At 39.2% G+C, this 16,780-nt stretch overlaps 1 protein-coding gene across 1 annotated transcript in view; it reads left to right on the top strand.

Annotated features, from left to right (window-relative positions):
* The window catches only part of llgl2 (LLGL scribble cell polarity complex component 2), a 44,893-nt gene that overhangs the window by 13,577 nt on the left and 14,536 nt on the right, over nt 1-16,780 (top strand). Inside the window, exons 2-13 of the mRNA XM_059324427.1 lie at nt 2,795-2,914; nt 5,513-5,610; nt 8,805-8,886; nt 9,030-9,145; nt 9,861-10,019; nt 11,163-11,325; nt 11,449-11,575; nt 11,672-11,726; nt 13,027-13,181; nt 15,070-15,281; nt 15,913-15,980; nt 16,068-16,221. Coding sequence (XP_059180410.1) covers nt 2,840-2,914; nt 5,513-5,610; nt 8,805-8,886; nt 9,030-9,145; nt 9,861-10,019; nt 11,163-11,325; nt 11,449-11,575; nt 11,672-11,726; nt 13,027-13,181; nt 15,070-15,281; nt 15,913-15,980; nt 16,068-16,221 — 1,464 coding nt within the window. The 5' untranslated portion in view covers nt 2,795-2,839. The remainder of the gene's footprint in view (nt 1-2,794; nt 2,915-5,512; nt 5,611-8,804; nt 8,887-9,029; nt 9,146-9,860; nt 10,020-11,162; nt 11,326-11,448; nt 11,576-11,671; nt 11,727-13,026; nt 13,182-15,069; nt 15,282-15,912; nt 15,981-16,067; nt 16,222-16,780) is intronic.

Below are 16,780 nucleotides of genomic sequence, written 5' to 3'. Positions count from 1 at the left end.
ATTGTGATTTCCTTTATTTGTTCAAGAAAAATAATGCTGTGTTATTGTTTTTCAATAAAATATGATTCAAACATTGCAGATTCAGCTGTGAGTTATAAAAAAATCGGTATCGGCCAAAATCGGAATTGGCAGGTCAGGCTTTTTAAAAACTGGTGATCGGCCAGAAAATTACAGTCAGTGCACCCCTACTCAGTACCGGTACAGTCCAGAATGATGAAACAGATTTTTATAGGGAGAGGACACCTATTCAGTCTGCCCTCTTAATAGTAACTGAGCTCAGCCAGCCTTCTGTACCACAATAGTGTTGACTCTTTCTGTAAGGAAGCTGGAGTTGGATATTGTGACACAGCCCAGCAGTGAGTCAAGGCAACACTGCTGATATGAGGGTAATAACAGAACTATGTCTCCATTTGGACCGAGGCAAGCTGCTTCGGATGGAAAACTGTGAGTCATGGCGCGGGCCTTTGTCACAGGCTTGTGACACTGTGGATCATATGTCTGACTGTACTTATGAGTTTTCCTGTTCTCTGTCTGAATTATTCTGCTCTGAGCTGCTTTCTTCTACATAGTTGAGTGTCAGTGAGTGAAGGAGCCAGCGAGCTGAGGGCCCGGCCTCAGAGAGCAGACACACAGCAGAGATGAGGAGGCTTAGAGGCCTTTCGGCTGCTCTGTGGTTGAACCTTTTCCTCCACGTGATGGAGTTTAGTGAGTCAGGCTCTCTGTACAATTAGCCACCAGTTTCCCGCAGATAAATGTTGCCTGTTGCAGCGCTCGGTCTTGTCAGTGCATTTGTTGACTTCCTGTGTGTTACTTGAAGAAAGAATGCAAGGATGATATTTTTTCCTTTCTTTGTCTTCCTGCTCCCCCCTTTCCTTTCCATCCCTTTCCTTTCTTCTCTGAAGTGGACTTTATGAAAACCGCCTTTGTGTGTCACAGGTGTTTTCATCAGCCACTGTGTGCAACTTAGTTGGGCTGACTCTGTGTGTTTGTGTGTGTTTTTGTACTTCCTACACAGTGAGGACCAGGACACTTTTTTAGCAAACAAAGTCAGGACATTTTTGAGAAGTGATGACATTTCACACATTCCTCACCTCCTCAAAGGCCTGTTTGAGGGTTAAGACTTTTTTGAAGGTTACGGTTAAATTTAGGTTAGAGTAAGTGTTGGTGTTAGGCATTTAGTTAGGGCTAGAAAATGCATTATGTCAGCGACGGTCCTCACAAAGATAGAAGTACAAGGATGTGTGTGTGTGTGTGTGTGTGTGTGTGTGTGTGTGTTTTTTTTAGTTGTGCCCCTAATGACCCCTTTCCTTTATCTTTTGTTGTGGTAGAGGGGAGCAGGACCTCAGCCTTGTGTCTGTGTGTGTGTGTGTGTGTCTGCGTGTGCGTGCATGTGTTCACTGATGACGAGATGACGTGCCAGACTCCGCCTCTAGAATTCCTTTCTCTCATCTTGAGTTTTTCAGCTACCTGAGGCTTTATAGATTCTAGCTTTAGGCCTGGGTCATAAGGCTTATAAATAATATAACAGGTTAGACTTTAATTTTGAAATTCCACAGGGCTTTAAATTTATCTTGGTGACACTCTGAGGTAGTGTACTGTCATTTTGAAGCCAGATTGGTCTTTGGAAATGTACTCTTTATTATATTTGACAGATTGCAAAACACATGGTTCTGATCCAATCACAGTTTTGAATCACTGATTGGATCTTTTAGTGTGTTTACTCTGTGGGTGTTTGTCTGTGAAATAATCACTAAGATTTGGATCAGGTTCCAATAGAATTTCATTTTGCAGTGAGTAAGTAATAGATCATCTCTTAACAAAGACACACATATGAAATCGCAGTCGACCCTCTTGCAAACATTTATGTCTATTGCAATGCAGAAACATGACGACACAGAGGGCCTGCATCGACCCCAAATCAGGGATGGGCAACTGGAGGCCCGGGGGCCACATACGGCCCGCACACTCACTTGAAGTGGCCCTTAGTACAACTACATACATTTGAGCATGAAATCTTAAAAGTGAAGTGTAAAAATGCACAAAATGACTTCTTGCAATGAATGTTGGTCTGCTGTTTTGCAGATTTGCTTCACGCCTTTTGTATTCCTATTTATACTGTTCTACAAGCATTTGAGCATGAAATATGTTAAGTTACTGCACTGTAAACAAATTTAAAATTGCAGTTTCATAATATCTGGTTAAGCCTTTGGAGTCTGAGGCTATTCTGTTGGTTTTTGGCTCCTTTTCATTCTGCCTGTATAAACTACTTAAAAAGTGTTCACCCTGCCACGTTGGTATCATTGTTTTCAGTACAACCTCACCTATATGACCTGATTTATTATTTTTTCATTTTGACTAGCAGGATCAACATTTTGAACACAGAAACACACAAAAAATACAAAAAACACACAAAAAACTCATAAAAACCCCAATAAAATTTCAAAAAAACACACAGAAAACACACAAAAAAATGCAAGAAAAACACACAGAAAACACACACAAAAAAGAAAAAAAAATGACAAAAAAACACAAACATTAAACACAAAAGATTGCATTAGAAATGCACTGAAATGCTGAATGCCCACTGCAAAATTCCAAAAATTTCAAATTCGGCACTTTCGTGGACTCCAGAGGGTTAAGTGCACGGTCCTATATGTGACCCTGTGGAAGTGTCGATGAAAAATTGTGGCCCCCTCCAGCATTTAAGTTGCCCATCCCTGACCTAAATGTAGACACTGAACACGAGGATTCCTAATTTAAAACTCTTTGTCTTTCCTCTCTTTCCTCCCTGCAGCGTGCGTCAGTGGGCCCACAGGCTCCACGCTGGTGCTGAGACAGGATGAAGAGGTTCAGGCGACACGGCCAGGAGTCACAGAGAGATCGGCTCAAACAGGAACTCTTCCAGTTTAACAAGGCGAGTGAATCATGACACAACACACAGTTCAGGACGCCTCACAACAGCAGCACACTCCTCCAAAAAGTGAATCTGGACCTCATCCTTCTGTAGAAAATAATATTTATCACTAAATGTTGACGTTGGCGTACTTTTTCCAGATGGTTTCTTTGTGCTGGGTGTGTTTCCACTGCAGAAAGGTGAACAGTTTTTATCAGTGTGTACACAGGATTTTGCCAAATGCTACCTGATGTAAACGATAGCTTGTTAAGCTTTTGTTTTGTCATTCTGTGTTTATACCTACTTTGACTTGTTAGATTAACAAACCAGATTGTTGTTATGGGAGCAGTGGATTTTTAGGGGGAGATAGCAGGTCAACAATAAATGCCACATAGAAGTGGTGACATCATCTGAAAGCTGGATCCTCAAAGCCTGAATTTGAGCTGCAGCTCACCACTGTGTGTCAGTTTGTTCTAGTCCTAAATAATATTAATATTCAAATGATAAAGATTTTAGAACATTCTGATATCAGTATATGAAGTGAATTTCCATGCTCAATTATGCGCCATAAGCTGTTACAGCAATTTTTGGGTTGATACAATTAGCACAGAGTTGGTGCTAATGTTGAATACCATATTAAGACACCAAGACCTTGAGGAACACCATAGAGAGTCCATGCTGTGATTCTGTATCAAAAACTTAAGACATTTTGGAGATTTTTTGCAATTGAATGACGAACACTTCTTTTCTTGAGACTGCTGACAAACCCACTTATTGTCAATATACATTAGAAAGCGATACATCCTCTGGATGCTCTAGGTCTCTTGTTTGGGATTGTAACGTTTCATGAGGCTGTGATTAACCTAGAGGTCACAGCAGCTCATTTTATACACTATAGGTCAAGTTGAAAAAATGCATTCACTACAATGAACTGGCTACTATGGGGACTAACATCATCACATATGAATAAAAGTTGGTTCATTGAATGCACGTCTTTTTATACCAATTCAGATATTATATATCGTAACCCTGTTAAAATAACAGCTAACTCATTTTTTCAAGTTTTGCAGGAAACACAAAAAACTTCACCAAAAATGTAACATATGACATTTATTGATGATTTCACTCAAAAAGGATGTAACCAAGGATGGCTATTGGCATAGTAATAACACTGTGTGTAAATTATGTAACTTAAGAGAAATAAATGACTTAGGCAATTTTTTGAACATGCCTTTGTGACTTAAGCAAGATATGGTAACACTTTATTTTGAAGGTGTCTACATAAGAGTCACACAAGCCTGTCAGAAACATGACATGACAAGTATCATGAGCATTAATGTTACTTCAAAGTGTCATTAATGTTCATGACACATCCCATGTCATGTTTATGACACGCTCATGTCACTCTTGTGTCCTAGTGTAGACACCTTCAAAATAAAGTGTTACCATATCTTGCTCAAGTCACAAAGGCATGTTCAAAAAATTGCCTAAGTCACATTTTATTTTGACTTAGGCATAATAAATCTGCTTAAGTCACACACTTGACATAGGCCATTATCTTAAAGGGGTAAAATCACATGATCTGATCAACTGAGGATGTAGGTGATTTTACCATAGGTGGCCGGCGTCATGAGGAGATGATTTAGGCATAAAAAAAACAATTTTGACAAAAAACGACTTGGGCTATTATTTTAACATAACGTGTGACGATATAGTACAATGGTATGAAGGCTGGTGCATCATACAGATGTATTGATGTTCCAACAGGTTATTCAGGGTGTGTATAGGTGTGTATATTTTTTTTACATCTGGTCCGTGAAGAATACGAACATGCAGAAAGATTGTAAAAAAAAAAAAAAAAAAAAAAAAACACAGACGGATGGGTTTTTATGAACTATTTTTAGCCTGATTGCTTATTGGACAATTAACCCTTTGATGCACAACATGGGTCAAAAATGACCAGCATTAATTTCCCATGTTATTTAATGCTGTGTGTTTCTGTGCTCTATCTTTTGATATCAACTTATTTTATGATTGAATATTCCAAGTATTCTTTAAATATCTTGTTTTTGATAACAACAGATCACTACTTAGCCAAGAAGTTAGCTTAACCAGCTACTTAGCTAAAAAATGGATATGGCTCATTTTTCACCCATGTTGTGTATTAGAAGAGTAGTGACAGAAAAAGGGATTTCATTCAAAAATTAATAAAGGAAAACCTAAAAATTAGGATGTATGATGATCAAAAACAAACGAATTGAGGAAAACCTGGAATACTGAATGATGAATTATTGCAAAGATATAGAACATAAAAACTCTGTCGGGTCATTTTAGACCCATGTTGTGTATCAAAGGGTTAACTGAAGAAGTCTTTCTTTCTAAACGCACCATGAATAACCTCATATATTTCACAGTAAAGACAGAGGAAGTGAAAGAGGGTGGGTCTGGCAGCAGGATTCATATTTCTATGTTATCTGTAATCCTTCCTATTTCTTATCCACATGCTGTTATCTGCAGCGTTTCTCTGCAGTGTCCTGTCTCTGTCCTGTCCTGACATTGTCTCTGCTGCCACAGCCCACTCTCACCCGACCCTCTGCCTGTCCACTCTCTTTCCTCCAGACAGTGGAGCATGGATTCCCCCACCAGCCCAGCGCTCTGGGCTACAGTCCCTCCCTGCAGCTCCTGGCCATCGGCACCCGCTCCGGAGCCATCAAACTGTATCCTTCCCTCCACCTCTGCGTAGAATAGATAGTTGTCAGGGAGGAATCTGGGCGTCATGTTTGAACTTGAGGCAGGCAGTGCTAATGAGCGGCTATGATGCTGCTAAATCCTCGTCTGCGGTTCACATGGAGATCTGGTTCAGGTGCTTAATTTTCCCACGCTGTTGCTCAACTGTGCCTGGAATTCTCAGACAGTGGAGGCCGTCTCACTGTAGCCTTTCGCACAATTATGCTCATTGACAGTGCAGCGGAGCCAGTCCGTACACTGTGCCCATTGACACAGAGACACACGCTTGTTTTGATAACCGCTGTGCCTTCTCGCATAAGAATAGTTCATTCACTTAATGCAGCACATTGTTCCTGCTTAAAAACTATAAAAGGGCACAGATGACTGACTCATAATATTTGTTTAAAGATTTTCAAAGTGCAGGATGCTTCGGAGTCAAAAACAGAGCAGCTTCTGTTCTTCTATGGCACACAGTTTGTTTGATAGTGTGATTCCTCCACAAGGATGACGTATTCTACACTGAGGTCAGATTCAGGCTCAGCTGATTCAATGGTGTGCTCATTGATAATGAAACTGCACGAGACATTAAAGTCCGTTCTTCATGTTTAATGCAATTTTATTTACACTGCCCAAAATTTGTCTTTAGGGTAGGGTTGTCACGATACTAAAATTTTCAACTCGATACCGATGCATATAAATATATCGATAAATATTCGATACTCGATACCATTTTTTGATACCACCAGGATAAAAACAAAGACCCCAAAATTTAGCAGACATATTTTTATTAACAAGAAAAATGCAACATGTAAAAATTAACAGAACCACAGGTTAAATATTTATAATAAAAATCAGTTGTGCAAAAAGAAACTGCAACTATGATAACAAGCTTCAGGTCTGAGGTAGTGCAAAAAATAAATAAATACAATAAACGATAACAATAAGAACAATATTTTGAGGTTGTATGCTGTACACAATATTAGGCAAGCTTGATGAAAAAATAATAACTTAAGTGTTCATTCCTTGGCTAGGTATCGATACTTTTGAAAATGAGTATCGTATCCGGATACAATGTTTTAGTATCGATGCTTTTTGGAGTATCGATACTTTTGACAACCCTACTTTAGGGTTTAGACAGACTCACTTCTTATGTTTTGGCCTGGTTCCTAACAGAATTACATTCACAGGTAAGCCAACTAGCTTGGGCTTAAATTTAGGGTGTTTGTTTTTTTTGTTTGTTTTTTTCTGGCATCAAGAAGAAGTTGCCTATGCTTGCCTTGCCTACAGAGGATCAGATCTAAATGTGTAAACAACCTGCATACTGTACAATCAGGCAAAGTCATCAGTCAGTTCTTCTGCCCGTGTTTGGCTTTTTACAGATACTTACAATCTCTTGGCGTGATGATTATGTCAGCGATTGAATTGTTTTTGTAAAACCAGGGGTCAACTTAGGCTTTAAACAATGCTTTAAACAAACAAGTCGCAGAGTGACAGCTGTATGAGGAAAATATCTGAATTTAAATCTGAATTTCTAATAAAGCCAAACTGATGTGGGCTTTTTGAGACCGATGCCGATACTGATTTAGAGGAAATTCATTGATAACCGATATGGTGGCCGTCATTTATTTCAGCTGGAATGAAAATTGACCTTTTTTATGTAGATTGTGCACTGATTTTTTTTCACCACTATGAGAAAGTAGCTCTCTGAGTACCTTCACAAACACATTTTAACATTGTTTTGCATTATTATACAGTATACAAACAATGTATTGCATTGTCAGCCAATTCTATAAATGAGAAATGAGAAAATTGAGTATAAATAGGAATAAAGCAAATGGCTAAATAAACATCATTACTGTTAAGTGTCAGTCAATTGCTGACTATTTAAAAAAAAAAAAAAAAGAGTCACGGCAAGCAATAATTCCTGCATTATATATTGTGTAAAAAAGTTTTTATTTACGGTACATATCAGACAGTCTATACACCGATATCAGTATGCCTCGGTTGACTAATAATATCAGATCAGAAAGATAATATCAGTCAACCGATCTATCTGTCGGGATCTAATAAAGAACAATAATACTTTTTTACAGATCCTCACAATCTTTGGCTTAAAACTATGCTTTTAACAAAAAGATCACTGCACAATAGCTGTATGAGGGAAAATATTTGAATTTAAATCTTAATTTCTAATCTCTTCATTTCAATATTGGTCTTAAAAAGAGCAACTGGTCAGTGAAACTAGAGTCTTGTATTTCTGGTCTACATAGTATCACAGAAGATCCATCCGTAAACACAAATAATACTTGTTTATGCATGACTACTTAAAAAATGCAGCTCCCCATGTATCCTTGTGTGGTGCTTTTTTAAAGACACAGTGAAATAAATATATATTTCCTGTGCCCTTCTGTGATGCCCTCTCTAATTAAAACCTGCTCGTGGATTTAGAACAGGGGTCTCAAACTGTATCAGAATGACCAAAAAGACACAAAATTACAAAAAAAGACACAAAATGACTGAAAAAACACTAAATTACTTAAAAGACACAAAATGACCAAAAAATACACAGAATTACCAAAAAAGAAACTAAATTATTTTTTTAAAAAGACACAAAATTACAGAAAAAACTAAATTACTTAAAAGACACAAAATTACAACATAAGACACAAAATGACCAAAAAAAGACACAGAATTACCAGAAAAGACACAAAATTATTATAAAAAGACACATGACCAAAAAAATACACAAAATTACTAAAGAAGACACAAAATTATTTAAAAAAGACACATAATTACAAAAAAAGACACAAAATTATAATAAAAAGACACAAAATGACCAAAAAAAAGGCACAAATTACTAAAAAAAAGACACAAAATCACCAAAAAAGGCACATTATTTAAAAAAAGACTACACACAACACAGTAAAGTGCCATTCATATAAAACTCACATTAAACTTTCATATCAAGGTGGGGGCCACAATTGGCCCTGCGGGCTGCGAGTTTGAGACCCATGGTTTAGAGTTAGGAAAAGCGAGTTAACTGAACCAGCTGATTGCCAGCTTTTGATACCAGTTATTGTTCTTTTAAACACATTGATCTGTTGTCTTGAACATAAGCAGCTCCGGAGCAGGTTAGCTTAGCACTGTCCATCACACATCCAGTCTGTCCTTGACCAGTAGTCAGATATGGAGCTCCAGGTGTGGAGTTCATGGGTCTACATGACGAGAATGCTGCTGTTACACAGGTGCACTTCCTCCCCCACCAGGTACAGTCAAAGAACACATACAGCACAACACACCCCCTGCAGCATCCTTACCCGCTTTGTTCATCACAGAATGGGACTGTATTCCCTGCTAGCCTCTTGTGAATGTCTTTTTAACCGCTTTTTGGATTGTGGCACATGTTCAGGTTGAACTGGTGACTCTGCTGGATGACAACAGTCTACACATGTGGACTTTAAAAGCTCACAAGGGACTTTCTGAACTTCTGGAGATAGGACGCTTCACACTGACTGGACCACCTGGGTAAAACACACACACACACACACACACACACTTAAACGTAAAGGTTCCCCTTTACCAGTGCAGGTAGTTTTTTAACAAAGCTTTTTTGTGGAATTTTGATCTACATTTCAACCAAAGGATGTTGTTCCAGTGATGATTTCTGGAATGTAGTTTCTGCCAATAAAGTGACTGATCCTGAGGTAGTACTTTTCAGTTGCTCAGCAGTTATTAAGGTGGATGTGACTGATCAAACACAGGCCTCCAGACTGCAACGACATGGCTACAGCAGCAAACACTGGTTGTTGCTTGTATTAACCCTCCCATCCATACTCTTAAGTTCTTGAATTTATTTGAGCCTGAAAAGCCCTTTTAGGCAAATCTGTGATTTGTGATTCTGGGCTCTATAAATAAAATTGACTTGACTGATCAAAAAGGCATCAAGGCACTGCACACTTACCCAGTTTCATAAATCCTGTATAAACATGGTGTAAACTAGAGCTGAAATGATTAGTCAATTATCCAGTTATTTAATGAATCAATCATTAATCAGCAGTGATTTTGTTTCAGTCATTTTCAAGCATAACTGTCAAACCTGGCCTTTTAACCATTTTCTGACATTTCATAGAGCAAACTATTATCAAGAAAAGAATGAGCAGATGCATAGGTAATGAACTTAATTGTTACCTCTCCTGTCCAAGTAATTCCAACTAAATCTTTTTCTTCTCCTCCTCCTCAGTGCCCCTCCGAGTGTGACCAGAGTGACGGCAGTGCTGGCTCACTCCTCAGGAGAGCTGCTGCTGTTGGGGACAGAAGGAGGACATGTCTTCATAGTTGAAGTCCCAGGGTTCAGAGAGCTGGAGGAGAGAAACATTAGCCTTGACCAAGTGACCAGCAGGTGGGCAACCAATCCAGACTTTGTTGCCTTGATTTATTTTTTTTTACATGATCATAACAATAAGGCAGATATTTGTCTAGGCAGGGAGGGGAACATTTCTGTGTTCCCGGTTGATAACAACAGTATATATATATATATATATATATATATATATATATATATATATATATATATATATATATATATATATATATATATATATATATATATATAATGTTGAATTTAAAGGTTTGAAAAGTGCTTGGATTTTGGATAAAGTGCTTGTAAATGCTTGAAATTCTTACTGTATTTCTCTTGCAATCTGACTATAGATAACCGCATTTTCAATGGAAAAAAATATATAAACTGAATAGCCTATAGCCTATATCTGAAATGAAGACTGCTCCGCCTGCGTCTACTTGTTTCTGAGATGTTTCTTGTTGCTCTACCCTGTATCTTCTTACTGAAGGGAGTTTTTCTAATTCCTAGTGGATGTGAGGGCTCCTGAAGTAGCCTATTTGTGGGTGTTTCCTCCTAGTTTGGCAAGTGTATAGTTCCACCAGCTGCCAATTGATGATTTTTGTGAGCTTCCTTTTGCTCCTAACAATCTCATACCAGTATGTTTTATGAGATTGCAGACTACTTTTAGTTGTTAAAAGTGTAATACCATTGCTGGTGGTATGGTAAAGTGAAATTACCCCTTTTAGTATCGAAGTACTAAAAATCGGATTTTGGCTGGCAGTCTGAACGAGGCCCAAGTGATCCCCTGGCTCGTAAAAAAACGGCAGTCTGAAAATGACTGTAGTTTGACTTACGAGACAGGGATTTGTGCCAGATGCACTTAACAACAAAAGATAAGCAACACAAGCTTACAGTAACACTCTGAAGCTTTGCCTCTTCAGATTCTTTGATGTGTTGGTTTTTTCCCCTTTTCCCTGTGGAAATGCACAGTGCAGCAGTATTTCTAATGGAAAGGGCATAAACGAGGGCATAAATGTGTATTGATCATTCTGACTAAACCACCGTCACACACACACCATACAGTACATCACCGTGGCATCAACAGATCAGCTCTGTGTACACCACCTCTCAGCCCCAACAGATCAATAAAGACGTTTCTGTCGTCTCTCTCACTCATTCTTTCCTCTCTCCTGCCTCCTCCAGCGTGCCAGATGACTACATCGGCCGCAGGAATCTGGAACACGTCGAGGCCTTACAGGAGAACCCGGTCAATCCAAACCAGGTTGTCATTGGCTACGGACGGGGTCTCATGGTGATCTGGGATCTGGTGAAACAGTGTGCCATCCAGCACATCCCCGCCACACAGGTAAGTGTTGTGTAGCTCAGCGTAAAGCCTGAAGAGAACAGCAGCCCGTCCTGGATAAACTGTGGTTATAACCAGCATGCCTGATCTCTGTATGCGCTTTGTGTATTTTCCATGTAACTGTAGCAACTGGAGAGCGTGTGGTGGACCGAGGACGGAGGCTACATTCTCAGTTCACACAGTGATGGAAGTTACTGCCGGTGGACGGTGAACGGCGAGGACGCAGAGGAGGAGAAATCAGACATTCCTTACGGTGAGGAAAGAGGTTTTTACTGCACATGTTTTTGACTGCATGAATGTTTTGGGGTTTTTTTGTTAGCTGATGATGACTTTTCTTTTATTGCTGCAGGACATTTCCCCTGCAAGGCCATTTCTAAAATAATCCAGCTACCTACAGAAGAAGGGTGAGTTAACTTTATTCATCTCTTATTTGTCCTCTCTCTTTCAACCCTCAGGGTCGGTTCAAATTTTATGCAAACTTGTACTGCTAAGCACTTAAAATGTGCTCTTTAAAAGCAAGCTATGAAAAATATTATACATTATGATATTCTACTTTCATTGGACTGATTTTTCTCCCTACATCTTACCTATTTTTTTTTTTAAATATCAAACACTAATTGATTTTTGAATATTTTAACCCTTTATATGCCAGGTTTCTGTCATGATGCCACCATTTCTATAGACCTGGCTGCAGTCAGCTGTGTAAATAATCTTTTTTTGTTATGAGTTTGTCATGTCTCTCTAGATGGCTGCATCTTTGATGTGATTCAAGATGATCCATGTTTTGTTATTTTTAAGAAGCAGTACATGCTTGTGTGTGTGGATTGTGTGTATAAATCACATGTTTTTTCTCTATATGCCAAAGCTGGTTAAAAATGATGCAATCTGGTGGAAAGTAGGGTTGTCACGATACTAAAATTTTCAACTTGATACAGATACTCGGGAAAATATTCGATACTCCATACCGTTTTCAATACCACAAGAATAAAAACAAAGACCGCAAAATTTAACAAATATTTTTATTAACAAGAAAAATGCAACATGTAAAAATGAACAGAACCACAGGTTAAATATTTATAATAAAAAACAGTTGTGCAAAAAGAAACTGCAACTATGATAACAAGCTTCAGATACTCAATACTTTTGAAAATGAGTATTGTATCCAGATACAACGTTTTGGTATTGATACTTTTTTGAGTATCGATACTTTTGACAACCCTAGTGGAAAGTAATAAAACTGATCAATTTCAAGGCAGAAGCCCAGACTGACACCAAGATTTAATGAAATGCATGTGTTATGCTTTTACGTAACTGAGATCAAAAATTGTATTTTGAATGGGTTTCAATTGGGCTCATTTTACGCCCTCAACCTTAAGAGTGTAACTTGTTTGTACACAGTGTATTTTAGCCTTACTGCAGGAGCTGAACTGGAAATAACAAGAGCAAATAAAAATGCACAATCTTGCCAAAATTCATGCCAAATGCATGAACTCAGCCAAAACTATTAACAAATGAAGAAAGAAAAGCACGTAAAATGTGCTCAGCCTGCCCTGAGGGTTAAAGTTGTTCTCATTCCCCCACTGTTCTGATGTTTAACTTTATTCCCCAGATGTGTCATATGACCTGTTACACATTAATCTCCAGGCAAACTGAACTGAACTTGAACCTCTCTCTGTGTGTGTGTGTGTGTGTGTGTGCGTGTAGGCCTCCGTTCCTCCTCTTCAGCGGCGGCATGCCCAGGGCCAGCTACGGGGACAGACACTGTATCACGGTGATCCACAGTAAAACACACGTGGCTCTGGACTTCACCTCCAGGATCATCGACTTTTTCGCCATCAGAGACGGACCGGAGCACACAGGCAGGCTACACACACCAAAGCAAATAACTGACGAAATGCAAACACACTCATGCACGTTATAAAGAGGAAGCCGTTGAAAAAAACTGGAATAGCTTATTTGCTTGGATCCAGATTTTATACAATTGTAGTTGGTGACCATGAGAAAGTTGTTTCCAAAGAAGTCAGATCTAGATTTTCTTCTTTCAAACCTTAATGCTTTGTTGGTACTGACTGAAATATGTCCTGAGTCTAAGTAGTAGATGTTTAGATTTGAATTATTCTTATTTTTTGAGCAGTGTCTGATTGAAGTCACACGTTTGCTAATTTTGGACTGCATTTAATTCAAACAAAGATCATGTTTAGCTATTTGCATTAGGCAATCTGTGACATAAGAATAAGATGGTTGGCTTCTTTTGTTGAGTGCCACACACTGTGCATTTTTATTTATCTTGTACGTAGTGTTTACTCACACTACATATTTTAGTCAGCCTCTCTGCACCATCAGAACCTGCAACTTTTATGCTCAACTGACTAGACACGACATAAAGCTAAGAATAGGCTTGGGCTGACAGTCATTATCATTGGATTAACAGTCGATGATGGTTTGAATCAATTAGCAATGCCTACATAGATGTCGATGCTATGACGATTTTTTTTTTGCTGCCATGGTGAATTTTAAGGCAAACATACAGTGTTTTCTTTTCTACCAAGGCAGATCCAGGGCTGGTTTGGAGCCGGTGCCTAATCTTGATTCAGTTCTTTGCTTTCTCGACAGCCAAAGAACCGACTCTAGGCCAGGAAAACTGGTTCCAGAGCGGTACCAACTCTTTGCTGGTCTTGAACCCTGATGCACTGGCGGCAGGGGGTGGGATTATTATGCCCAACAAGACCAGCTAAAACATGTATCATTAATTTAATTCTATTGTTTAAGTGCAATGTGATCAAGACCAGGTGGTCTGTGCTATGTAGCTAGTTAGACCTAGCGGGCTAGCGTCAGCTTACAACAGAGTCTAACATTAACCTCTTACATTCAGTGTTAATACGAACTTAATCGCCGTCCATAACATTCAAGACGAGCATCACAAATGTGTTGTACAATTGAATCAACTATTGATGATGCTCAGGGGGTCGATGGGACGATGGAGTTTTGCACCCTAGCTCACACATTATATTCCTAAAAGTGATCCCGCTAGTGGTCGACCGATACAGGTTTTTTAAGGCCGATGCCGATAATGATTATTTTGAGATCAGTTTTAACCGATCCCCGATATGTGCTGCCGATTTTTTTTGGCCCGATTCTTGAAGCCGATATTGCCTTTTCTCCCTCCATTTTACATGATAAAAATGACACAATGATAACAAATGTCACACAAGTCTCAATTTAAACCAAAAAACATTTATGAACAAAACAAACAAAACATATTAACAGTTGGATAGCAAACAATGTGTATGTTGTTCTAGGCCTGGAGGTGGTGGCTGCTGATACCAGAGGTATCAGCAGCAGCTCACCAGAGAATGGCAGATGTTGCACCGAGCCTTGCCTGCTGTTGGCTCAGTGAAATGGGCTAATTGATCGGCGAACGCATGCATGTATCGGCCGATGCCGATATAGTTAAAAAATGCAACTCTCGGCCCAATATATCGGCCGGCCTATGTATCGGTCAACCTCTAGAGCCAAAAAAAAGAAATAAAAAATAGTGACGGCTCGCCAGCTGTCGAAACACTAAATATCGATACTGGGCGGCCATGAATCGATATAATATTGCCATGCAAAATATCGAGATACTAAGCTGTATCGTTTTTTTCCCTCCACCTCTAATATGTTGTGCAGGTTTGGTGTTCATCCACCTCATGTTGGTCATCTGTCTGTATGTAACCGCTGTTATTCCTCTTCTGTGTCCATCTGCAGGAGACCCCAGTGCGCTGGTGGTCCTGGTGGAAGAGGAGCTGGTAGTCATAGACCTGCAGACTGAGGGCTGGCCAGTCATCCAGACACCGTACCTGGTTCCCCTCCACAGCTCAGCCATCACCTGCTCACACCACGTCTCCGCCATCCCCCTCAAACTGTGGGAGAGGGTCCTCGCTGCTGGAGACCTGCAGAACACACACTACTCCAAGAAGGTAAGCCTTGGGCAGATGTCCCGAAAAGTTAATAAAGTGAATTATTCCAATAACAATGAACTTAAGTTCCATTGTTATTTTACTCATTTCCTGCTATTTCTTTGTTTGTTTTCATGATATTCTCACTGCACATCATAATGCATTTCAAAATAAATAGTAACAAATATTGTTGAAATTACTTATTTTCAGTGTAGATGATACATTAATTGTGGAAAATGCACTTACTTGCTTAAAATGAAACTACATTTTTTCTATAAGTCAATAAAGCTAGAAATAATATAGATTTTATTCCCATCTCATCAATATTAACCTTAAAAATATTTTTTTTTTTCAAACTTGGATGTAAATAAATGGACATTTTGATTTTCCAACTAGATTGAAGGTTCTTTTGACCTCAAACAGTTTAAACACGTTCATGCACGTCACAAATCTGTTCCCTCAACAATATAACAGTATTCTGCTGAGAGACATCTGCACATACAGTTCCCCAGATACAAAACCAGTATGTGACTCTATTTATCATAGAGGGTATGCTGGATCCTGAATATGGAGACATTCCTTCATTTCTGGTGTAACAGATGCATTAAGTTGGTATTATTGTTAAACTTTCATTTCCCCTCTCTCCATGCAGCCATGGCCAATAACGGGAGGCCAGAACCTGGCCCCAGACCCTCCACAGAGAGACCTGCTCCTCACAGGGTCAGTTCTGAACTCTATTGGAAATGTCTACTGGAACATTTCTTTGGCAGATTTCTAACAATATCATGTTTATTTGTGTGTGTGTAGGCATGAAGATGGGACGGTGCGTTTCTGGGACGCATCAGGAGTCTGTCTGTATCCCATGTATAAGTTGAGCACAGCTGGAGTGTTCCACACAGATGCTGATCCCAACGATAACATGAACCAAGGCACTGAAGGGGAGTGGCCGCCATTCAGAAAGGTGTGTGTCTGCTACACAAACCGTCACAGGAAAGAGCCTTTTTGTTTGCGGATCAAAGGTCGACTCCACTGAAGTTCTTTATGGGTTTTAGGAATGGGAACGCCCACTCAGCCTTAGCAAAAAGCAGTGACATACCTACATTACCACTGGAAGCTGTGAATGCTAAATTTGAAATTTGTAGACACCACCTTAGTACGGATCCAAAAGTCACAGAATAACCTACGTCCCTGATTGCGAACAGCTGGTATGCTGTGTAAAACACAAACAAACAGAAAGCATCAAATACGGTGTTCCATTTTCAACAAATTTTAGTGTTTTTGATACTCTGCATATATTTATGCAATAAAAAAAATACAAATACTGACCCGTGTGGGACACCCCAGGCATGTTGAATTATGCTGATCATTTTATTTTTTTAAACTGATGCATGGATATGTTTAAACTTTTTATGATTTCCCCACATTCCCAGATCTCAGCAATTATCTTCAATGAATACAGTATTATTATCAATGACAGGAGTGACGCACAAAACCATGAAAGCAAGACCCAGATTTGAATA

The sequence above is a fragment of the Centropristis striata genome, chromosome 21 (genome assembly GCF_030273125.1).
Source record: "Centropristis striata isolate RG_2023a ecotype Rhode Island chromosome 21, C.striata_1.0, whole genome shotgun sequence".
Lineage (NCBI taxonomy): Eukaryota > Metazoa > Chordata > Actinopteri > Perciformes > Serranidae > Centropristis > Centropristis striata.
This window is presented reverse-complemented; position numbering and strand designations above follow the sequence as displayed.